Source organism: Lynx rufus, unplaced genomic scaffold, assembly GCF_022079265.1.
Source record: "Lynx rufus isolate CCGP_SWC_20201006 ecotype Redwood Valley unplaced genomic scaffold, mLynRuf1.p SCAF_1, whole genome shotgun sequence".
NCBI lineage: Eukaryota > Metazoa > Chordata > Mammalia > Carnivora > Felidae > Lynx > Lynx rufus.
In genome coordinates this window covers 108,137,032-108,162,150 of record NW_025814823.1, presented here as the reverse complement: position 1 = coordinate 108,162,150, position 25,119 = coordinate 108,137,032, and the positions used below count along the sequence as shown (strand labels likewise).

The following is a 25,119-nucleotide window of genomic DNA, read 5'->3' as shown; positions in this document are numbered from 1 at the left end:
GAAGGCACTTAACATCACTCATCATCAGGGAAATACAAATCAAAACCACAACAAGATATGCCCTCACACCTGTCAGAATGGCTCAACTCAAAAACACAAGAAATAACAGGTATTGGCGAGGACATGGTGAAAGGGGAACCCTCTTGCAGTGTTGTGGGAATGCAAACCGGTGCAACTACTCTTGAGAACTTTATGGAGGTTTCTCAGAAAGTTAAAAATAGAACTGCCCCATGATCCAGCAATTGCACTACTAGGTATTTACTCAAAGAATATGAAAATACTAATTTAAAGGGTTATATGCATCCTGATGTTTATAGTAGCATTATTTACAATAGCAAAATTATGGAAACAGTTCAAGTGTCCATCAAGTGATGAATGGATAAAGAAGATGTGGTAAATATATATACAAAATGGAATACTACTCAGCCATCAAAAAGAATGAAATCTTACCATTTGCAATGACATGGATGGAACTTGAGAGTATTATGCTAAGTGAAATAAGTCAGTCAGAGAAAGACAAATACCATATGATTTCACCCATGGGTGGAATTTAAGAAACAAAATAAATGAGCAAAGGGAAAAAAGAAACGGAGAGAAGCAAACCAAGAAACAGACCCTAAACTATACAGGACAAATTGATGGTTACCAGTGGGGAGGTGGTGGTGCAGGGGAATGGACTATGTAGGTGAGGGGGATTCAGGAGGGCACTGATGATGAGCACCAGGTGTTGTAATACCTGTATTACAGGTATTACCTGTGTAACTGTATACCTAATATTATATTGTATGTTAACTGGACTTTAAATGAAAACTTAAAGGAACTAGTGTAAGGAAAAGAAAATGTCATCAATACTCCCATACCCCAGCTGACATTCCAAAGGGAACCAGTTCCTGTCACCACACTTGCTTGCACCCCGCAAATGCCCAACGTTGTGCTTCTGTGGATCCATCACTGCGGTGCTGCAGGGCCCCTCCCACAGGAGACCACCAAAGGCAAAGCTAGCTAAGCCTACCCCTCCCACCCCTGTGCACGTTGCGGATCCACCCCGGCTAAAACTCCCTTGGCCATATACCATCGAAGCAGCACCACAAGCCTGGCAGTGCACAAGAAGCCCAGTCAGGGGCCACACCACTCCACAGTGAGTCCTGCCTCTGGGAGAGGAGAAGATAAGGTACACACAAGTCTGACTGTGGCCCCAGCGGTGGGCTGGGGGCAGACATCGGGTCTGACTGCAGCCCTGCCCACCAACACAAGTTACTCCAGAGAGCACAGAAGTGCCCTGCAGTTTGGAGCTACGACAGGGACTACCCAAAATGATGAAATGGAAGAATTCTCCTCAAAAGAAACTCCAGGAAGTAGTGATAACTAACGAATTGATCAAAAAAGATTTAAGCAATATAACGGAACAAGAATTTAGAATAACAGTAATAAAATTAATCGCTGGGCTTGAAAAAGGCATACAGGACAGCAGAGAATCTATTGCTACAGAGATCAAGGGACTAACAAATAGTCACGAGGAGGTAAAAAATGCTATAAATGAGGTGCAAAATAAAATGGAGGCAGCCATAGCACGGATTGAAGAGGCAGAGGAGGGAATAGGTGAATTAGAAGATAAAATTATAGAAAAAGAGGAGGCTGAGAAAAAGAGAGATAAAAAAATCCAGGAGGATGAGGGGAGAATTAGAGAACTAAGTGATGCAATCAAATGGAACAATATCCATATCATAGTAATTCCAGAAGAAGAAGAAGAGAGAGAGAAAGGGGCTGAAGGTGTACTTGAACAAATACACCATACATACGCCATAGCTGAGAACTTCCTTGACCTGGGGAAGGAAAAAGGCATTGAAATCCAAGAGGCACAGAGAACTCCCTCCAGATGTAATTTGAAACGATCTTCCGCACAACCTATCAGAGTGAAACTGACAAAATACAAGGATAAACAGAAAATTCTGAAAGCAGCTAGGGTTGAACATGCTCTAACTTACACAGATAGACACATAAGAATAGTAGCAGACCTATGTAGTGAAACTTGGCAGGTCAGAAAGGAATGGCAGGAAATCTTCAATGTGATGAACAGAAAAAATATGCAGTCAACATTCCTTTATCCAGCAAGTCTGTCATTCAGAATAGAAGGAGAGATAAAGGTTTTCCCAAACAACAAAAACTGAAGGAATTCATCATCACTAAACCAGCCCTACAAGAGATCCTAAGGGGGATTCTGCGAGTGAAATGTTGCAAGGACCACAAAGTACCAGAAACATCACTACAAGCATGAAACCTACAGACATCACAATGATTCTAAACCCCGTACCTTTCAATAATAACACTGAATGTAAATGGACTAAATGCTCCAACCAAAAGACATAGGGTATCAGAATGGGTAAAAAAAAACAACAACAACAAAAACAAAACAAAAAACAAAAAACCAAGACCCATCTATTTGCTGTCTACAAGAGACTCATTTTAGACCTGAGGACACCTTTAGATTGAGAGTGAGGGGATGGAGAACTATTTATCATGCCACTGGAAGTCAAAAGAAAGCTGGAGTAGCCATACTTATATCAGACAAACTCGACTTTAAGTTAAAGGCTGAAACAATTGATGAAGAAGGGCGTTATATAACAATCACAGGGTCTATCCATCAGGAAGAGCTAACAATTATAAATGTCTATGTGCTGAATACGGGAGCCCCCAAATATATAAAACGATTAATCACAAACATAAGCAACCGTATTGATAAGAATGTGGTCACTGCAGGGGACTTTAATACCCCACTTACAACAATGGATACAACATCTAGACACAAGATCAATAAAGAAACAAGGGCCCTGAATGATACATTGGATCAGATGGACTTGACAGATACATTTAGAACTCTGCATCCAAAAGCAACAGAATATACTTTCTTCTCCAGTGCACATGGAACATTCTCCAAGATAGATCACATACTGGGTCACAAAACAGCCCTTCATAAGTATAAAAGAATTGAGATCATACCATGCACGCTTTCAGAACACAGTGCCATGAAGCTTGAAATCAACCACAGGAAAAAAACTGGAAAACCTCCAAAAGCATGGAGGTTAAAGAACACCCTACTAAAGAATGAGTGGGTCAACCAGGCAATTAGAGAAGAAATCAAAAATATATGGAAACAAACGAAAATGAAAATACAACAATCCAAATGCTTTGGGATGCAGCTAAAGCAATCCTGAGAGGAAAATACATTGCAATTCAGGCCTATCTCAAGAAACAAGAAAAATACCAAATGCAAAATCTAACAGCACACCTAAAGGAAATAGAAGCAGAACAGCAAAGACACCCCAAACCCAGAAGAAGAGAAATAATAAAGATCAGAGCAGAAATAAACGATATGGAATCTAAAAAAACTGTAGAGCAGATCAATGAAACCAAGAGTTGGTTTTTTGAAAAAATAAACAAAATTGATAAACCTCTAGCCAGGCTTCTCAAAAAGAAAAAAGGAGATGACCCAAATAGATAAAATCATGAATGAAAATGGAATTATTACAACCAGTCCCTCAGAAATACAAGCAATTATCAAGGAATACTATGAAAAATTATATGCCAACAAACTGGACAACCTGGAAGAAATGGGAAAAATTCCTAAGCACCCACCCACTTCCAAAACTCAAACAGGAAGAAATAGAAAACTTGAACAGACCCATAACCAGTGAAGAAATTGAACCACTTATCAAAAATCTCCCAACAAATAGTCCAGGACCAGATGGCTTCCCTGGGGAATTCTACCAGACATTTAGAGCAGAAATAACACCTATCCTTCCCAAGCTGTTCCAAAAAAGAGAAAGGGAAGGAAAACTTCCAGACTCATTCTATGAAGCCACCATTACTTTGATTCCAAACCAGACAGAGACCCAGCAAAAAAAGAAAGCTACAGGCCAATATCCCTGATGAATGTGGATGCAAAAATTCTCAGTAAGATACTAGCAAATAGAATTCAACAGCATAAAAAAAGAATTATTCACCATGATCCAGTGGGATTCATTCCTGGGCTGCAGGGCTGGTTCAATATTTGCAAATCACTCAATGTGATACATCACATTAATAAAAGAAAAGAACCATATGATCCTGTCAATTGATGGAGAAAAAGCATTTGACAAAATTCAGCCTTTCTTAATAAAAACGCTCGAGAAAGTCAGAATATAAGGAACATATTTAAACATCATAAAAGCCATTTATGAAAAGCCTACAGCTAATATCCTCCTCAGTGGGGAAAAACTGAGAGCTTTCCCCCTGAGATCAGGAAGAGGACAGGGATGTCCACTCTCACCGCTGTTGTTTAACATAGTGTTGAAGTGCTAGCATCAGCAATCAGACAACAAAAGGAAATCAAAGGCATCAAAATTGGCAAAGATGAAGTCAAGCTTTCACTTTTTGCAGATGACATGATAATATACATAGAAAACCCAAAAGAATCCACCAAAAGTCTGCTAGAACTGATAATGAATTCAGCAACATCACAGGATACAAAATTAATGTACAGAAATCAGTTGCATTTTTATACACTAATAATGAAGCAACAGAAAGACAAATAAACTGATCCCATTCACAATTGCACCAAGAAGCATAAAATACATAGGGATAAATCTAACCAAAGATGTAAAAGACCTGTATGCTGAAAACTATAGAAAGCTGATGAAGGAAATTGAAGAAGATATAAAGAAATGGAAAAACACCGTGTTCATGGATTGGAAGAATAAATATTGTTAAAATGTCAATACCACCCAAAGCAATCTACACATTCAATGCAATCCCAATCAAAGTTGCACCAGCATTCTTCTCGAAGCTAGAACAAGCAATCCTAAAATTTGTATGGAACCACAAAAGGCCTCGAATAGCCAAAGTAAATATTGAAGAAGAAGACCAAAGAGGGAGGCATCACAATCCCACACTTTAGCCTCTACTACAAAGCTGTAATCATCAAGACAGCATGGTACTGGCACAAAAACAGACATACAGACCAATGGAATAAATAGAGACTACAGAATTGGACCCACAAACGTATGGCCAACTAATCTTTGACAAAGCAGGAAAGAATACCCAATGGAAAAAAGACAGTCTCTTTAACAAATGGTGCTGGGAGAACTGGACAGCAACATGCAGAAGGTTGAAACTAGACCACTTTCTTACACCATTCACAAAAATAAACTCAAAATGGATGAAGGACCTGAATGTGAGACAGGAAACCATCAAAACTCTAGAGAAAGCAGGAGAAAACCTCTCTGACCTCAGCCACAGCAATTTCTTACTCGACACATCTCCAAAGGCAAGGGAATTAAAAGCAAAAATGAACTACTGGGATCTCATGAAGATAAAAAGCTTCTGCACTGCAGAGGAAACCATCAACAAAACTAAAAGGCAACCGACAGAATGGGAAAAGATATTTGCAAATGACATATCGGACAAAGGGCTAGTTTCCAAAATCTATTAAGAACTCACCAAACTCCACACCTGAAAAACAAATAATCCAGTCAAGAAATGGGTAGAAGACATGAATATACACTTCTCTAAGGAAGACATCCAGATGGCCAACAGGCACATGAAAAGATGCTCAACGTCACTCATCAGGGAAATACAAATCAAAACCACACTGAGATATTACCTCATGCCAGTCAGAGTGGCCAAAATGAACAAATCAGGAGACTATAGATGCTGGAGAGGATGTGGGGAAACGGGAACCCTCTTGCACTGTTGGTGGGAATGCAAACTGGTGCAGCCACTCTGGAAAACAGTGTGGAGGCTCCTCAAAAAATTAAAAATAGACCTACCCTATGACCCACTAGTAGCACTGCTAGGAATTAACCCAAGGGATACAGGAGTACTGATGCCTAGGGGCACTTGTACCCCAATGTTTATAGCAGCACTCTCAACAATAGCCAAATTGTGGAAAAAGCCTAAATGTCCATCAACTGATGAATGGATAAAGAAATTGTGGTTTATAAACACAATGGAATACTACCTGGCAATAACAAAGAATGAAATATGGCCCTTTGTAGCAACATGGATGGAACTAGGGAGTGTTATGCTAAGTGAAATCAGTCATACAGAGAAAGACAGATACCATATATTTTCACTCTTATGTGAATCCTAAAAACTGAGAATAAACAGAGGGTTGATGGGGGGTGGGAGGGAAGGAAAAGTGGGTGATAGGCATTGAGGAGGGCACCCGTTGGGATGAACACTGGGTGTTGTATGGAATCCAATTTGACAATAAATTTCATATTAAAATTTTTTTTATTAAAAGGAAGAAAACTAAGTTACACATTATGTTCTCTTCCTCATTTGCTTATATTAGATAATTTAGGTAGCATATATGGAAAGTGGATTTTTTTTACAGGCAGATCAGTTGGAATAGGACACTGACATTTATTTTAAGCTTGGACAAGTTAGTCAGCCTTTGTCTCAATTTTCTTATAATGGATTAATATTAAGAGTATATGGGAAATTTTCAGAACTAGGTTCCCTTAAAATTTTTTTAATGTTTGTTTTTGAGAGACAGAGAGAGAGGATCCAGAGTGGGCTCGGTGCTGACAGCAGAGAGCCCCATGCAGGGCTTGAACTCCCCAACGAAGAAATAATGACCTGAGCCAAAGTCACATGCCTAACCGACTGAGCCGCCCAGGCACCCCTGGGTTGCTCTTTAGATAGTCATTACTTACCTGTCCTTTATACGTCTGGGTTATATGTTCCTGAGGGACAACCACAGCACTGGGTACCTCCGACACTGTATGTTAATCAAATGCTTACTTGCTGTGGTCCCATACTTCCTCAAAGACTTCTTGGTCACTTTTGTATTCTTCACACTTACCATAAGTACCTTCTATACATGGTAGATCTTCCCAAAAGTGTTTTTGGAATGAATCCTATTTAATTTATTTTGTATTAAAGTTTTTCAAGCAACTTCCCACTTCAATAACTTTCCATATAGTACTTCCTCTTTCTGGAATATTCTTTTCTCTCTTCACCTATCAATTTTTTTTTTCCCTCCTAGCAAATTTCTAATCAAACGTCAGGACTCAACTTATACTTCTATGAGATGTATTTTTTTGCGTCCCTCTAGAGGTTAAATGCCAGTAATCTCACAAAATACACTGTATTTTCCATTCGAAATCTTCCTAACTGCTAGATTTCTTTACGAAGCAAAGATAGTCTGTTTATCTTACATCCACTATGCCTAGACACTGTACAGGGCTAAATGCTGGCTTGAAGGCATTACTGATAGCTATAATGGATATGCAATAAATCATTTGAATAATTCTTTAAAATTGTTTCTATTGGTGCTGTGACATATACTAAAAGGTAGTAGGAACACTAAATTCACTAAAACACGAAGCACCGCTTGTTTGTTCCTTATTGTTGACCAACCATAAGCAGTGCTTTTCCTCACTACACCTTTCCAGGCTTATACTGCAGCAACAGTGACAGGCCCCAACAGGTCACGCTCTTATTTAAGGTTAGGAATGGCTAGTCTTGAGAAGTGTGCCCCAGCCAGGAACCTTTATCATTTTAATGAGAAATGAATCTGAGACCAGGTCTTCAGCGAAGTGCCTGGTGGGCCCATCACTTCCCAAGCTCATTCCGAGCACTCAGGTCTCACAGGACTCTGCTGTCTCCTCAGGTGTTAATTTTTGACAAGTGATTCTGAGGGTCCTCGGTTTCCTTGGTTCCCAGACTTCAGTGTACTTTCCGGTTATCTGACTGAACTTTTCATCTCATCTCATCGGATGGTTGTGGCGCAGGAGTGCATTTGGCGTTTCGTCCACCTTTCAAGGACGTAAAAGTGGTCCCTCAGACAAACGTTCAGTGTGGGGATGAAACAGGGGCAGAACTCAAAGCGCAGCCTTGCATGGCTTGGAAACACATACTTTGGCACCCCAGAAAAAGAGGGAGAAGCACTGGTGTTGCCCTCCCTCCGCACCAGCACAAAACCTCGACGGCCCTTCGGAGTTGGTCACCGGGCTCCACAGCGGCAACGTTCACATCCTCCGTGAAGGATCCTAAACCCGTATCTACTGAAGTTACAGACAAGCTTCGCAAGGCCACCGCTTTCCCTCCCCGTCGCTATCGTACCCACGCCCTCCCCGGACCCTGTCACCTTGGCCGCCTGACCCATGGCTCTCCGCGCCGCGGCGGCTACTTCTTCAGTGGTCGAGTCGCCCCGCCTCTCGACAACCAATCACTGCCCGGCGTGGACTATCCAACTACCTGAAGTCACGTTCCTATCGTGCCGCAACCAATCACTGCGCAGAATCCCCTTCGTAACCCGCCCCCACAGAGGACCCTGGAAGACAGTTTGCTAAACTCCCGCAGTCTGGTAAAACCGCGAGAAAGTGCCGAGCTCAATTACTGGAGAGAGGAGAACGGAAATTACCTGGACGCCATGTTAGTCAGGGGCAGAGTCACTTCCGGTCTCGCAGAGAGTCCGTTACGTTTAGTGGATGGTTTCTAGACCGATACGTTATACCTGTTGTTTGGGGGTTGGAGTTATCTATTAAAGAACACTTATGTTAACGTTTCCTAGTTGCGAAAGTGTGCGTAAATAAGGGCCAAACCCTAACTACTACAGCGGCTGTTGATTGGAATGCTGATGCCCCAAAGCGCTTGTCTAAATTAATCCCCCGAAAAGGTGAGATAGAGTTACTTAATACCACACGGCTAGTAAATAGAGGTCTGGGATACCAAACCCTATGTTGCACCTGAAAATCCAGTCTTACCCTCGACACATTCTGCTTGGCTTACTCTACTCCTTGGTTTTGCTGGTCAAGAGGTCGGAAATGTTATTTAACTACATTTTAACTTAGGACCTTGCAAGCTTCAAGAAAAATCTAAACCTTTCCCCCATTGCATAATCGCTGTTTGCCTTCCCTACCTCACAGCCTTTCAGGTTAACGTTTAGTTAAAACCGACTTTTTATTAGGAATGAAAGATTTGAAGCAGTGGATCTTAAAGACCTTTTTCCTTCTCTGATTTACGTCATTTTAAAGAATGTTGCAAGTCATCATAAGACTAGCAAGATAATAGTTGATTTTTTTTAATTATAATTCCTTAGATCTGCAGATGAGTGTTTAACATAACCAAGCAATTAAACCAAATATACTGGAAACAGGAAAAATATCCAGGAAACAATAGATGATCTAGTGACACTACATGATTCTGCCTTCTGATTTGTAAAGAATGATTGAAACATGCTTTTCTTTATTTCCAGTTTAGAATCATAGCAGTTTCCTGAAAATTCATAATTTATTGTTATAATTTCTGGCTAACTAGGGTCCTGTAGTCAGTTAAGCAAACCCCCTCACCTGCCAATACTTGAAAATACAGTTCCCATAGTGCCCTAATCGGTTCAGTACTAAAGCTTCTCTTAGATAAATCTGTATGGTTTGTTCAGCTGTTCCATAAATGAGGTGACTATATTGGTTATTCTAGGAGTATGAGTTTGGTAACATCTCAAAGTATGGGACCCAGAACTGAACAAGAAATTCCAACTTGTTCCTCACATAAGTTCATGCAGTTATACAGTAGGCAGAATGAAGGACTCCAAAAGGTGTACTGTTTAAATCCTAGGAACTTCTGAAGATGTTACCTTATATGACAAAAGGTACTTTACAGATGTGATTAAATTAAGGCTTTTGAAATGGGAAAATTATCCTAGATTGTCTGGTGGGCCCAATGTAATCACAAAGATCCTTAGAAGTGAAAAAAGGAAGGAGAGACAGGGAGAGGTTTGAAGATCCTCTGCTGTTGGCTCTGAAGATAGAGGAAAAGGCCTCAAGCCAAGAAATGCTGGTACCCTCTAGAAGGTAAGGAAGGGGAACTGTTCTTCTCTAGAGACTCTAGAAGGAATGCAGCCCTGATAACACCATGATTTTAGCCCAGTGAAACTCAGATTTGTGACTTCTGGAATGCTACCTGTTTGTGGTCCCTTCCATCTTCAAAGCCAACAGGAGAGCATCTTCAATCTTTGACTGTCACCTCTATTTCCATCATCATATCTCCTCTCTTTCCTGTGTCTCTTTTTCACTTATAAAGGTCCCTGTGATTATATTGGGCCCACCTGGACAATCCAGGCAATCTCTTCCACTGCAAGATCCTTAATTTAATGACATTTGGAAATCCCTTTTACCACGTAAAGTAACATATTCATAGGCTCCAGAGATTAGGGCAAGGACATCTTCTGCCTACCACACCCAGTTGGGGTAAAGCTAGTTAATAAGGTTGAAATGGAAGGAAATGAAGAAGTAGCCATGGGCCTGATTGCATAAGAACCTAATGTGTCAAGGCCAATATTTCAGATTTAATTCTGTGATGAAATGCCTCGCCAGCAGGAGAATGACATCATGATTGGTATTTTATAAAAATTTCTTTGTGTGCTGAATGGCAAACTGACTACAGAAGAAGCAGAGAGGCTAGCTAGGAGGCTCTCAATGTACTCCAAGCAAGATATGATAATAGCTTGGATTAGGGTGATGTAGTAGAAGAGGTGAGGAGTGATTAGATGTATGATATATACTGCAAATATGAGAAAGAAGAGTTAAGGATGATTTCAAGGCTTTTGACTTGAGCAATTTGATGAATGGTATTATAGCAGATGTAGAATGCTGCCAAGAGGAGTTTTGTGTGTTTGTTTACTGTGCAAAGAGTAAAAATATAAATTTGAAGTGCCTGACAGACATCCATATTAAGATAGTGAGTAGGCAGTAATATATACTATAGACCAATCTGGAATTAAGAGGTAAGGTAGGTCAGGAGATACATACTGGAGAATCATTATTCTGTATATGGTAAAATCTGAGTGAAAGATGACCATATTTATTATCCAAACCAGTATATATCTCTTTTTAACTTTCTACTTTGACAATTTCAGTCTTACAAGAAAGTTTCAAGAATAACAGGATTTGCATGTCTCACTTGGATTCCCCAAATGTTCACATTTTACTACAAATGGTGTTATCCTTTTCTAGGTCTCTATATATGAACATTTTTCTTCATTTCTTTACTGTTTGAAACCAAGCTGCGGTCATGATAGCCCTATACGCCTAAATACTTCAGTGTTTTTTTATTTCTACAAAAAGGTCAGTCTCTTACATCAGTGGGTCTCAAAGTATGATTCCAGGGTCAGCAGCAAATACATCACTTAGAAACCTGAATTATAAGACCCCATCCCATATCAACTAATTTTGATAATTTTGTTGTGGTTATGTGAGGAAATTAACATAACTTTCAAAATTACTATCCAATTTATAGGCATTACTTAGATTTTGCCAATTGCCCCAATAATGTTGTTGATAGCAAAAGTAGCAAATGGGACACTTGAGATTCGAAGGATCTACTATCAGTAATTTTTATTGGTAGTGGACAAAGCAATACAAACTGGTAAAGTATAATCACATAAGTAGTCCTGGAGCTATAGTTAATTTTTCTTAATAACGATATGTAGAAATTAAATATTAGCTAGAGAAGAAGGCTAAGAACGGAACCCATTGAGAAGTCTGGAACTGGAGGCTTACTGTGAAGGAGAAATAGCATCCAGAGAGGTAAGAGAAAACTAGGAGAGTGAAATCTATACCTGAAAAGAGGAAATGGTCAACAGTAGCAAATGATACCAAGAGGTCTAGTATGATGAGAATTGTAAATGCCAACAGAATTTTATAAGTGGGACTTCCTTAGTGACATTGCAAGAGGGAAATGGGTTAAAAAAAATATGAGAGGGTGGACACAGAGTAAATAAAACTTTTAAAAGGCAACAAAGATTTGAAGGGGTATGTCAAATTAAGAAAGGTATTGTTCCTTTAAGGTGGGGCATCTTACATTATGTTGATTACTTCTGGGAAAAAGTCTTTGTAGAAGAGTCCTGGGAGGATTACAAACTACTGATGCCTGGGTCCCAACCTGGGAGTCTGATTTAATTGATCTGGAGTGAGGCCAGATTCAAGAGGATTTTTCAAAAGTTCCTCAAGTGATTTTTAACATGTTGTGCGAACCACTGCTAGAGGGAGAAAAAAACTGACGCAAGGAGGGCTTACTTACTGGAGCCAAAACTTTCTGTGGCTGAGAAATTACGTGGTACAGTGTCTCATACAGCAAACATGCTTGGATTATCAAATCTTTTCAGTTACAGTACCTAATTTTTCCTACAAGTGCCCATAAAGCAAGGGAAGAAGGGCGTATACAGTAACTCCACTCCCCAAGACACACTAAAGGAAGAAAGAAAAATGACCTTGATGTGGCTCCCTAGAGTCTCCGAACAGGAACCTCCCTTCCGCCGGGTCTAGTCGGGCGGTTCTTGCAGGCTCCCGCGCGCTCGCTGCACCCCACAGCTCAGGTCGCCAGTGCGCACGCGCCGGACCTGCTCGGGAGCCCGAGCAGCGGTCCCCGCGCAGGCTTGGCCGCGCACCCCCGCCCTCTGCCCGCTGCCCCGGCTCCTCCCTCCTCCGGAGCTTCTCCCTGGGGCGGCCGCGCGGGAGGGAGGCCGAGATGGCTGATGAGATCGCCAAGGCTCAGGCCGCCCGGCCTGGTGGCGACACGATCTTCGGAAAGATCATTCGCAAGGAAATCCCAGCCAAAATCATTTTTGAGGATGACCAGGTAGAGACCGGGCGTCACCTCGCTGGCGGGCAGAGGCAGGCCAGTCGCCCGTGGACACGCGGGTTTCCTGTCGAGGGAAGGGTCTGGCGGCGCCGCGAAGGGAAGGGACCCGGTCGCCCCGCGCGGCCTCTGCCGCGGGCCCCCAGCCAGCGGGCAGGGCCGCGGCCACTCCGAGGCGGCCTGCCGGCGCGTGCCGGCGCTCCGGTTACGCGTTATCAGCCCGGGGCGCGGGTCAGGCTGCCCGGCGCCCGCGGGGCCCGCACCGTGAGGTCTGGGCGCGTGTTGGGGACGCGCTGGCTCCTCGGCGTGGGCTCCCGCCGGCTCCGCGGCTGCCTCGGACCTCGCCGGTGTCAGGAATCTTACAATCTCGCCAGCGCTCTGCCTGACAGGGAGAAATCCGATCGCGCCCTGACTCGGGCCCAATCTCCGCGATCTCCCGCGCACAGCGGGTCCGCCTGGGCTTTCCCGGCTGCCTCTCAGCGTTGCTCAGACAGCCTGGGGCCGGGTGCACCGGGGTGGCGGGGGGCGTGCGGGGGTCGAAGGTCAGCTTCCGCGAGGGCCAGCCAGTCAACCCCACCCCCACCCCTGAGATGAGTGGGTTCTGGGATTTGCTTTCCTTTGACCCCGCGCGGTAGCAATGGTTCCTTTCTTGTTTGACAGGAAGCAGTTTTTCTGCCAAGGGACTGAGCATGTAGTTTTTGTTGATTTCACCGTAGGTGAAATTCTGTTTGAGAAAGTCCGAGTTGATGTGACATCTTGTATAAAATATTTAGTAAGCAGTTGTATTTATGAGTTTGGATCTGAGACAAAGCTGGGCAGGAGGTTGGATGATTTAGACAAATACTTTTGTAACTTTCTGTTAAATTAACTTTAAGAAATATAGAATATAAGGGAAACATTCTTCTGATGCTCCTATGGCATTCTTAGATTCAAAATGTTATCCAAGATTTAATTAGATTCCTTTAGGTGATTTTATTTGGATACCTTTATTTGTCACTAGGAAGAAAGTTATTTTGTTCTAAAAAGTGCGTCTTTTTAAATATTTTCACTTGCTTTTTATAAATTATTGAAATATTGACTTTTGAACCACCTACGCCCCAAGAAGTATAACTGCATGAAGCAGTCTAAATGATACAGCATTTTGTGTGGAGTACTAAATAGAAATACTCCTGAGACACTTGAGTAGGGCTAGGTTCTATTAAGTAGCTTCCGCCTTCATTAGAGAACAAGAGATACAGAAATAGTCATGTGGTATGTAATTTGTCTAAATGCTAACTATTCTCCTTGTGTCAATGAAAGAATAGAATATTACTTAAATAGTTGAGTAAGGGGGGAAGAAATAGGTCTTAGTCAAATATCAGACAAATACATGATTACAAAGCTGATCACTGCAGTAAAGGAAAAAAAAAACAGGAAATTGCACAATCAGGGCTTCTAACCTAGGGACATTGGGGAGGGGAATCAGATTTCTTTCAGAAATTTTATATATGCTGGGAGCTGAGAAATGAATAGCAGATTAAGTTAGAAGTTGGGGTTGGAGAGGGGAGAGAGGACCATTGCAGTAGGGAATGGTCTTTGAAAAAGCCTGGGAGGGTAGAGAGAGATGGAAGACAATATGATTTCAGCAGGAAGAGTTTGCAGTTTCTACTGGAAAGGTAGACAAGGATTAGCATGCCTAATTTCTACTTAACTTTTGGAATTTCCCTAACTCATAGAGCCTGGGGTAGCTCAGTTGGTTGAGTGACTTCAGCTCAGGTCATGATCTCACGGCTCCTGGGTTCCAGTCCTGCTGAGCTGTCAGCACAGAGCCTCGAGCCTCCTTGGGATTCTGTGTCTTCCTCTGTCTTTTCTCCACTCAGGCTCTGTCGGTCTGTCTCTCTCTCTCTTGCTCTCAAAAATAAATACACATACATACATACGTACATACATACATAAATTTCCCCACCTCAGCATGGTTGTCTGTAATCACCCACTCAAAATCAGGTTCTTCTATGTTAATCATGTATTTCACCCTTTTCCTTTGTAACAAATAGGTAGATTTCTAACTTAATTAATTATACCCTTTTTTAAGGCCAGCCTTCCCATTAGGCTGTAAGTTCCATGAAAAGGGACCATGGGATCACATGTATTTTGTACACTTCTGATTTCTGAGCATCTAATACAGTGCCTCCCATGGGATTAGTGTGAAAGAATAAATGTAGCCTATAAGATGATATACTAAAACTGATTTTTCCCCCCTTATCTCTAGTGTCTTGCTTTCCATGACATTTCTCCTCAAGCACCAACACATTTTCTGGTGATACCCAAGAAACATATATCCCAGATTTCTGTAGCAGAAGATGATGATGAAAGTGTAAGTAAATTTACCAACACAGTTTATTTTCTTGCCTTTTTTTTTAAATTTGGGAGACTAAATTTTGACCTGAAAGTGATGTCACATTTTCGTTTTCCTAAGGACAGTACTGAGGGAACAAACCAGATAATCACTAGGGAAGTGCAATGTATAAATAATTTGAGGGTTTTTTTTTTTTTAAATAGAGATATAGTTGACACATAATGTTTTGTTAGTTTTAGGTGTACAACATAATGTTTATATATATGTATATTATGAAATGACCACAGGAACTCAAGTTAATATCTATCACCACAATATTCTTAAACAAAATGGTTCCTAACGAGGAATAGTTGGTGAGACTTATTTTTCCTTAATAAAGAAACAGTACGTCATATAGGGGAAATTCAGTGAGTCTTCTTCTATTAATGCTATTAAAGGAAAGAAAAATCATTATTTCATTTTGCCAGACATACAGGCCTCAGTTAAATATTCTCCTAATGCTCCTTGTGATTGATTGTATAATTGTTTGTAAGTACTGGCTGTTCTCCTTCACGGGTGCTTTAAAACTTCCTGCCTCATTGATATCAGGCCTGGTCATATGACTTGATTTGGCCAGCAAATGCAAGCAGAAGTGGTATGTCTTGCATAGAAACTGTAAGAGCTAGTACCTGGTTTGTCATGTTCTCTCTTCCCTTTCCCCCTATGATCACACAGAAACTACTCCTTCAGCCTGGGTTTCAACGTGAAAAAAGATGTATTATTTAGAGCCTAGTCTACTTGTGATGAACATGTAGTGAGCACAGGAAATGTATCTTTGTTATAAACCAGTATTTGGGGTGGTTGTTACCATAGCTTAACCATACTTATCCCGATTGATATACTCTCCTATTACAAGAAAGCAGGATATATCTTGCTTTATTAAGAACATTTAAATACCTCTTGGAATATGATTTTACCATTGTTTTAATTGAGATTTACCTCTGATTTGTTTATTGGAATTAGTGATGCATAAATACCTAATCTTAATGGGTTTTTAATTGTAAATTAGGTTGTATTAGTACTAAGAGTTACCAAATAATTTGTCCAGACAGGTATGTTTCAACTTGGTGGTCTTTTAATATTTCAACTTGGTAGTATGTTATTTAATGGCAAAAACTTGTAAATTGCCTATACTTAAGAAACTTTTTTTTTCTTTTCCAGCTTCTTGGACATTTAATGATTGTTGGCAAGAAATGTGCTGCTGATCTGGGCCTGAAGAAGGGTTATCGAATGGTGGTGAATGAAGGTTCAGATGGGGGACAGTCTGTCTATCACGTTCATCTCCATGTTCTTGGAGGTCGGCAGATGAATTGGCCTCCTGGTTAAACATGTTTTAGGGATAATTTTCCCTTCTCTAGGCAATGATCAATATTTGCAAGTTCCAATATGTTAAGTAGTATACGTATTTTTGCCTGTGTATGGAGAGATTGAGGGAATAATTTTAAAAGCCCATAAATAATAAAAGATAATGTTGCATGGTTTACAATCTCTCTGAAACCTGTGTTTGCTTTATTAAAAAAAAAATGTTGGAATGTATGAAGGTAGAATTCATAATTTGGGTATTCTTTTTTCTCCCTAATGTATACTAAACATATGTACATTGTTAAAATGGTATGACTGGTTTCTGAAGACAAATACAAGATTTCACAAATTGAGTTTTAGCTTTGCAATACCCTTTTAGGGTAAAATATTAGTCCAGGTGGAGATTTTCTAATCTAATTCTCTCAATACTTAAGAACAAAAGAGTATCTGATGTGATTGATCCAGAAAGTGAATGTTTTGGGTCTAAAAGCAATGGTTTTTGTCAAGCCCATGTTCCCCCTGGACTGTTGGGGTAATTTGGAAGGAATAAAAGTAGATTTGTCACAGAATCTTTGATGACCATATGAAGCCATACGTTGTTATTTCTTTCATTATCTAAACTCTCTGAATATTTACTATAATTATATTACTTAGAATTAACTTTCCACATTGAAAACTTATAAAAATATTTTAAGTTGTGCAAGAATCTGGCTGTGTGGAATTAAGGAAGGAATCTCAAGGTCTGAGTTCTCCTTATCAGAACATACTTTTTTAGTCTTGCCTTTCTGCCTTCCACAGACTAGTAGTTGTCTAGCAACCAATTTCTGTAAATAATAGTGGGTGTAACTTTTTTTCCAAGTTAAATCTCCTTTCTTGCTTCATTCATATATGGTACTTTATTGTATTGATTATAATTTTTTTCTGTTCGCATTTTGACTTACAAAATAAGAAGTAATTAAATTTTAAAAAGCCCTTTTCTTATGGCATGGGTTTTAATTAAAAAGAAAAGAAAGTAGTTAAGTCTTTTTCAAACATGTACTACAAGTGTGCCAAGAGTTCATTTAAACTCTGCATATCAGTCCTTTCATAAGTCTGGAAAGCAAACTGTTTGAGAGCACCAGCTGATGATAGTAATTGCTTCTTGAAATGCTTTGTGTGATATACAGGATCATTTAATAAAGAGATTTTTGCCTCTACTGTCATAACTTGGAGATATTGCAGGTTCTGTTCCAGACCACTGCAATAAAGCAAATATCACAAAAGTTACTAAAATTCAATGAATTTTTTGGTTTCCCAGTGCACATAAAAATTACATTTATACTATACTGTAGTCCAAATATGTGATAGCATCATGTAAAAAAAAAAAAAACAAAACAGTGTATAAGTGTATATACTTTAAAAAATACTTAATTCCTATAAAATGCTTACCATCATCTGAGTTTCCAGTGAGACAATCTTTATTGATAGAGGGTCTTGCCTTGATGTTGATGGTTGCTGACTAGTAAGGTTGGGGTTGCTGTGGCAATTTCTTTAAAAAGGCAGTGAAATTTGATGCACTGATGGACTCTTCCTTTCATGAATGATTTCTCTGTAGCATACAATACTGTTTGATAGCACTTGACCCACAGTCGAACATCTTTCAAAATTGGATTTTTCTCAAACCCTGCCACTGTTTGATCAACTAAGTAAGATTCTAAATCCTTTGTTGTCACTTCAACAATCTTCACAGCATCTTCATTAGGCACAGATTCTATTCACAAGAAAGCACATTGCTCACCCTTAAGAAGCAACTCCTGGGGCGCCTGGGTGGCGCAGTCGGTTAAGCGTCCGACTTCAGCCAGGTCACGATCTTGCGGTCCGTGAGTTCGAGCCCCGCGTCGGGCTCTGGGCTGATGGCTCAGAGCCTGGAGCCTGTTTCCGATTCTGTGTCTCCCTCTCTCTCTGCCCCTCCCCCGTTCATGCTCTGTCTCTCTCTGTCCCAAAAAATAAATAAACGTTGAAAAAAAAAAATTTAAAAAAAAAAAAAAAGAAGCAACTCCTTATAGCAATTTAGTCACATCTCAGGCTCCACTTCTAATTCTAGCTGTCTTGTTCTTTCCATAACATCTGCAGTTACTTATTCCACTAAAGTCTTGAACCTCTCATAGTCATCAATGAGGGCTAGAATCAACTTCCAAACTTATGTTCATATTGATATTTTGACCTCTTCCATGAATAGCAAAGGTTCTTAATGGTATCTGGAATGATTAATCCTTTTTAGGAGGTTTCCAGTTTACTTTGCCGAGATCCATCAGAGGAATCTATTCTATGGCAGCTACAGCCTTAGGAAATGTAGTTTTTAAAGGGTAAGTCTTGAAAGTCAAAATTACTCCTTAATCCATGGACTGCAGAATGGATGTTGTCTTAGGCATGAAAACAACATTAATCTCATTCTACCTCTCCAGCAGGGCTGATGACCAGGGTGACCAGCTACATTGTCAACGAGCAGTAATATTTTTAAAGGCCTTTTGTTGTTTTTTTCCTTAGCACTAGGTCTCAATGGAGGGCTTAAAATATTCAGTAAATACTGCAAACATGTTGTAAACAGATGTGCTGTCATCCAGACTTTGTCCAATTTATAAAGCAAAGGCAGAGTAGATTTAGGATAATTTTTAAGGGGCCTAGCAGTTTCAAAATGGTTAATGAGCAATGACTTCAAATTCATGTTTCCAGCTGCATGAGCCCCTAACAAGAGAGTCAGCCTGTCCTTTGAGGCTTTGAAGGTAGGCACTGACCTCTCTAGCTATGAAAGTATTAGCATCTTTTTCCAAGAGAAGGCTTTTTGGTCTACATTGAAAATCTGTTGTTTGGTATGGTCACCTTAATTCTCTTCACTAGACCTGAAAAATTTGTTCAGCACTTGCTGCTTCCTCTTGCAATTTTATGTTATGGAGATGGCTTCTTTCTGTAATTCTCATGAACAAACCTTTGCTAGCTTTAAATTTCTGGATCCTTCTTTCCTCTCTCAGCCTTCGAAGAACTGAAGAGAATTAGGGCTTTTCTCTGGATTAGGCTTTGGTTTAAGGCAATGTTGTGGCTGGTTTGATCTGTCCAGACTATTAAAACTTTTCTCCATATCAGTGATAAAGCTATTTGCTTTCTTATTCATGTAGTCACTAGAGTAGCACTTTTAATTTCCTTCAAGAACTTTTCCTTTGCATTTGCAACTTGGCTAACTGGTACAAGAGGCCTACCTGCCAACTTGTTCTGTCTTTTGACATGCCTTCCTCGCTAAGCTTAATCATTTCTGTCTTCTAATTTAAAGCCAGAGACATGTAACTCTTTTCAATTGAACACTTGGAAGCCACTGTAGGGTTATTAAGTGGCATAATTTCAGCATTGTGTCTTAGGGAATAGGGAGGCCCAAAGACAGGGAGAGATGGGGAAGGGCTAGTTGATGGAGCAGTGAGAACACACAACATTTATCAATTAAATTCGCTGTCCTACATGGCTGTGGTTTGTAGCACAACAAAATAATTACGATCACAGATCACCATAACAAAATTGTAATGAAAAAGTTTAAAATATTCCAAGAATTACCAAAATGTGCCAAAGATATGAAGTGAGAAAATGCAATTGGAAAAATGGCACTAATAGACTTGCTTAACATAGGATTGTCACAAAGCTTCAATTTGTAAAAAATACAGTATCTGCATAACGCAGTATCTGTGAAGTGTAATAAAATAAGGTATGCCCCTAATAGCTCATTAAGTTTTCTTCCTAAGTATATTTATTACCATTCTATCCAGTTCCATAAACTTCTCAGGAATAGTTACATTCATTTGTTTATTTAGAGTAACTTTTTTTTTTTTAGATTTTTAAAAATGTTTATTTTTGAGAGAGAGAAAGCACAAGCTAGAGAGGGTCAGAGAGAGAGAGAGGGAGACACAGAATCCGAAGCAGGCCCCAGGCGCCAAGCTGTCAGCACAGAGCCCAATGTGGGGCTTAAACTCACAAACCATGAGATCATGACCTGAGTCAAAGTTGGATGCTCAACTGACTGAGCCACCCAGGTGACCCTAGAGTAACTTCTGATGTTTCTATAGTTGGTTTCTTTGTTTCATACTGAAGATTAGGCACTTTTTCTTAGAAATGCCCTTGGTTTAGGGGTGCTTGGGTGGCTCAGTCGGTTAAGCATCTGACTTCAGCTCAGGTCATGATCTCGAGGTTCGTGAGATCAAGCCCCGCATCGGGCTCTGTGCTGACAGCTTAGAGCCTGGAGCCTGCTTCAGATTCTGTGTCTCCCTCGCTCTCTGCCCCTCCCCTGCTCATGCTCTGTCTCTCTCTCTCTCTCTCTCTCTCTGTCAAAAATAAACGTTAAAAAAATTTTTTTAATAAAAAAAAAGAAATGCCATTGGTTTAACATGGATTCACTGTACTTTGTTTGAAAATGACCTGATAGTGATGGAACTGACAAGGAGTGATCAGATTTCAGCATGTTTTTGAAGTTAAATCTGGAAGGATTTGCTAATGGGTAAATATGGAGGTAAGAGAAAGGATGAAGGATTTATTATTTCTCAAGAGTCTGTGGACTGACTGGGTGGTTTTTCTGCTGCTTTGGACAGAGTTAGTTGTGTCGCTGTGTTCTCTTGAAGGTTGGAAGGTCCAAGATGACCCCACTCAGATGTCTCATGTTGGTAATGGAAACTAACTGTGGTCCTTTGATTCTCCTTTGTATGGCCCCTTATTCTCTTGTAGCTTAGACTAGCTTACATGATGGTCACATGGTGATAAACACCCCAAACCCAGTGTAAAATAATTATTATTTCTCATCGTTTTGTGTGTTGGTTGGGTGGTTCTGCTTATCTCACCTGGGCTCACTCATGTAGGTTGGATAGAATGGATTCTGAGAATTGGGATGGCTTGGCCTCTTTCCATGTCTTTCACCCACAATATTCTACACAGCTTAATGTTCTCAGGGCAGCATTCAAGAGGGCAAAACCAATGCTGCAAAACACCTGAGGCATAGGCTTCAGAACTCAAGTAACACCACTTGTACCACACCTTATTGGTCACAGCAAGTTAGAAGGCCAGCCTAGATTCAAGGGTTTGAAGAAAGAATGAAGTATGCAAGAAGTAGATCTCTTTTTTGTTTTCTATAACAACTTTTCTGTTTTGATTCTCTGATCCAGCATGGTAGGAAATTCTTCATTTTAGTCAGTTTAGAGTTTCCCCCGCCCATCCCCAGGTGTGTACCTAATTTATGGAGGGTCTTGTATAATGTCATGGTATCAGGTGCCATCTAGGCCTAGGTGTCATGGGTCTCTATAGTCTGCTGGAGACTTTCATTATGTCACTTAATCCTTATTTACTGATCCCTGTAGGTTGACACTTTGTAATAATGATGACCAAGATTATGATAGTAATTATGACAGTTTTATGATAGTATTAATAGCCATTGCTATTTATTCAGTGCCTGCTATTGGATAGGTGCTGTGCTCTATTAAATACGGTATTGCTAAAAAATAAATAAATAAGTAACTCTGTATATGTCTATTATATCCTGCGGCATTTGCTCAGAGTATTATATGTGTAATGGACGCTTGTAATTATTGGTGCCCAGCATTTGAACCCTGTTCGCATCTGAGGGATTCCTTGCCTCCCAAAAGAGAAGCTGAAATGAACAGATATCTAGTATTCTAGCTCCTCTGCCAGCTGGGATTGGGGCCCTTGACTTAGGCTCTGCCAATCAGATACACTCATCTGGGATTTTGAATTTGAAACTAATGACACAAAGAAACAAGGACAGTGGAGACTTCTTTCTGGTGTCAGTGGCAACAGCACCCAGTTGGCAGGCACAGCAGTGTCTGTGTTGCCAATCGCTGGATCCAGTATTGAATACCAGGGATGATAACAGTGCTAGCTGTGGTTCCTGGGTTCAGTGACAGTGGGAGCAGAGCCCCACCAGACTAGCGCTCTGGTTCTGTTTTCGGGTGTGGTATTACTTGTATAGCTTCTCTTTCTTTTTGCCTGTTTTCCCAGTTAATCTGTGACTAGCCATTAAATATGGTTTCAAGAAATTAATGTTTGGAGAAATTTTTAGTCAGAATGGTTTAGACAATAGATTCTCAGGGGAAGGTGAGGTTAGGGGGTGGAGAGCCACGATTAGTTATTTGGCCTGGTTTGGGATAAAGACAAGGAGAATCCAGCTAACATTAAGGAACTGTATTTTTATAGCCCATGGTAAATAGTAGTAAGTAGCTAATCAAGTCATTCTGTGGATCACTTGTACCAGTACTGCCAACTGAAGGCAAGGCTTTGGGTCTGCCAAGTGCTACGGCCATAGTACCGTATGAAGGGCAACCAGAATTCAAGGATGGTGGAGGTATTGTGATTGCTTCTGATTGCTTGCTGAACAGCTTTAAAAAACGAATTACAAGATTTCTTTACTTTTTCTTCCCTTCCTTTCTTCCTTCCTTCCTTCCTTCCTTCCTTCCTTCCTTTGACAAACTAAGATTTCTACGTTAGTAGTTCAAGTTAGCAGTTGAAACCCAAGGGCTTTCTATGACAATGCTATAAAAATCTGAGAGATTGTTCCAGGAAATAAGCTCTTGTAGCTAGAGAACTGAAACAGTTGTAAGCCAAACAACATTTTGATCCTCAAGGTTGCCATGTTTCAATTCATAGCTTTGTCTAGACTCTTATGAGGAAGTTAGAGTATCGATAAGCAAAGAATGGTATCTGAATACTTGGAATGAGCTATACTGGACAATTTTGCTGACTCAGAGCATCCCACATTCCTAACCTCCTGAGCCTTTCTTGTCAGCTGAAGCAGCCTCTTCTCTTGTGTAAAAGGTATCGGTTGCTTAAAGAACCTTCCCAATTATTTCTCTTATATACTGCAGCTATTCCTGTTCCTCATTCTTGAAAAAGAAAAGTAAACTCCTCAGGGCTAATCTTCCATGCATCTCTTACATTTCTTTCTCTGCAGTTTTATCAGAAGATCCCAAGAGACCCTAAATGGTACATCTGGGACCATTCTCAGAACTGCAGAAAGAGAAGTCGCTAGGTGAAAAGAACACTTTCTACTACTGACAGGAATGGAGAAAGGCTGAAAACACCCAAGAGTTAATAAGCTAAAAGTAAATTAAAAAGATAAAAAGTAGAGGGGTGCCTGGTGGCTCAGTCAGTTGAGCATCTGGCTTTTGATTTCGGCTCAGATCATGATCTCACAGTTCATGGGATTGGGATTCTCTTTCCCACTCCCTCTGCTCCTCCCCCCCCCAAATAAACAAATAAAAACATTAAAAAACAAAAGATAAAGAGCCTAAAATCAAATACAAAGAGAACCAAATTAAATCAACTATATATAAATCTTAAAAACAAACACACACAAAATATAACTCAAGTTACTTTTTGTAAAGTTTATTTTACTTATTTTGAGAGAGAACAAGAGAGAAAGAGCACGGGAGGGGCAAAGAGAGAGGGAGAGAGAGAATCCCAAGCAGGCTCCACACTGTCAGCCCAGAGCCCAATGTAGCGCTCAAATTCATGAACCTTGGCATCATGATCTGAGCTGAAATCAAGTCTGCTTAACTAAATGATCCACCCAGGCACCCCTCAAGTTACTTTTGAACACAACACATGGACTCTAGATCCTAAACCAGATAAATTTTGAGGACAAGGACAAATGCAAAAAAATCTTGAATATTATCTCATGGGCTTGCTGTTTGCAGTATTGTTTGTAACTCTTTCTGTGTGTATCATAGGATAGAACAAAGTTAATGGTGTGAATGAGAGTTTTCATTGTGCCAGAAGGGAGATAAAGATATGGAACAGGAAAAGGCGAGAAAGAAGCTCATGAAGTTGAGAAGTACGAGTATACATTGATGGTTTAAAAAAAAGGCATAGTCTTATCCACTAGGCTTAGTGACAGTAACATTACATAAACACCTAGCTTTTGGTCTTTAACTACTGTTCCTGATTAAAAGGTTCCTTGAAGAAATGGCTGATTCCAGGTGTGGGGAAGGGAAAGTACAAGGTGAGCATTGGATATCTTGTTTGGGTATGCTGGGCAGAGGGAATGCTCAAAGACTGAGGAGGTCATGTCAAAAGGACACAGGAATTTGACTGAATGAGCTCCAGGTGGCCAAATATGCGATAGAGCATAAGAATGATTAATAATGGGCACGATACATGGAGAAATAAATATGTAAATCTATATTGAGAGGTACCTGGGTGGCTCAGTTGGTCTAACTCTTGATTTCAGCTCAAATCATGATGTTACGGTTTGTGGGATCAAGCCCTGTGTAGGGCTCTGTGCTGACAGTGCAGAGCCTGCTTGGGATTCTGTCTCTCCCTCTCTCTGCCCCTCCCCACTCGCACGCACTCTCTCAAAATAAATAAACATTTTTTTAAAAAATCTGTGACTTTATATTGAGATGACAGATAGTGTGTGCTTTTTTTTTTTTTTTTAGCATAAGCACCAACTAGTAATTGTAGAAGAAATGATCAAATGGAAGAAAAAATCACAATTTTTCCACCCACTACATAACATATATATAACAATATAACACAATGTAACAACTGAATCAGTCAAGGATCATCAATGAATGCTAACACCAGAGGGGGATATGGTCTCAAAGCATCACTTATTTACTGGTTTGCAATCTCAGAGTTTCTTAGGTGAAATTCAAAACCGGGCCCCAAATGTGCAGTGCAAGGAAAAACTGAAGAAATAAGCAGATCCCTCCAGACTGGTGGTTAGCAGTTTTGGTTTTTTTTTTGAAAAAAATTTTTTTAGATTTATTTTTTTTGATAGAGACAGAGCACAAGTGGGGGAG

At 40.3% G+C, this 25,119-nt stretch overlaps 2 protein-coding genes across 4 annotated transcripts in view; one reads left to right on the top strand and one right to left on the bottom strand.

The window, feature by feature from the left end:
* Window positions 1–25,119, bottom strand: part of LYRM7 (LYR motif containing 7) — a 220,353-nt gene that overhangs the window by 21,611 nt on the left and 173,623 nt on the right. Inside the window, exon 1 of one of the 3 annotated variants that reach the window (XM_047084226.1) lies at window positions 8,132–8,199. The exons of the other annotated variants lie outside the window; for them this stretch is intronic. Within the exon in view, the coding sequence (XP_046940182.1) occupies window positions 8,132–8,149 (18 nt within the window). The 5' untranslated portion in view covers window positions 8,150–8,199. Of the gene's footprint in view, window positions 1–8,131; window positions 8,200–25,119 lie in introns of those variants that run through there. 3 annotated transcript variants of the gene reach the window in all.
* Window positions 12,468–16,478, top strand: HINT1 (histidine triad nucleotide binding protein 1). The gene is made up of 3 exons (XM_047084237.1): window positions 12,468–12,621; window positions 14,870–14,974; window positions 16,157–16,478. The coding sequence occupies exons 1-3, from the start codon at window positions 12,511–12,513 to the stop codon at window positions 16,319–16,321; spliced, it is 381 nt and encodes a 126-aa protein (XP_046940193.1). The 5' UTR covers window positions 12,468–12,510; the 3' UTR covers window positions 16,322–16,478.

Coding starts and splice junctions, on each gene's coding strand:
- HINT1 (XM_047084237.1), top strand. CDS start 12,511: ATGGCTGATGAGATCGCCAAGGCTCAGGCCGCCCGGCCTGGTGGCGAC. Junction 12,622..14,869: donor TCATTTTTGAGGATGACCAG/GTAGAGACCGGG, acceptor CCTTATCTCTAG/TGTCTTGCTTTCCATGACAT. Junction 14,975..16,156: donor CAGAAGATGATGATGAAAGT/GTAAGTAAATTT, acceptor TTTCTTTTCCAG/CTTCTTGGACATTTAATGAT.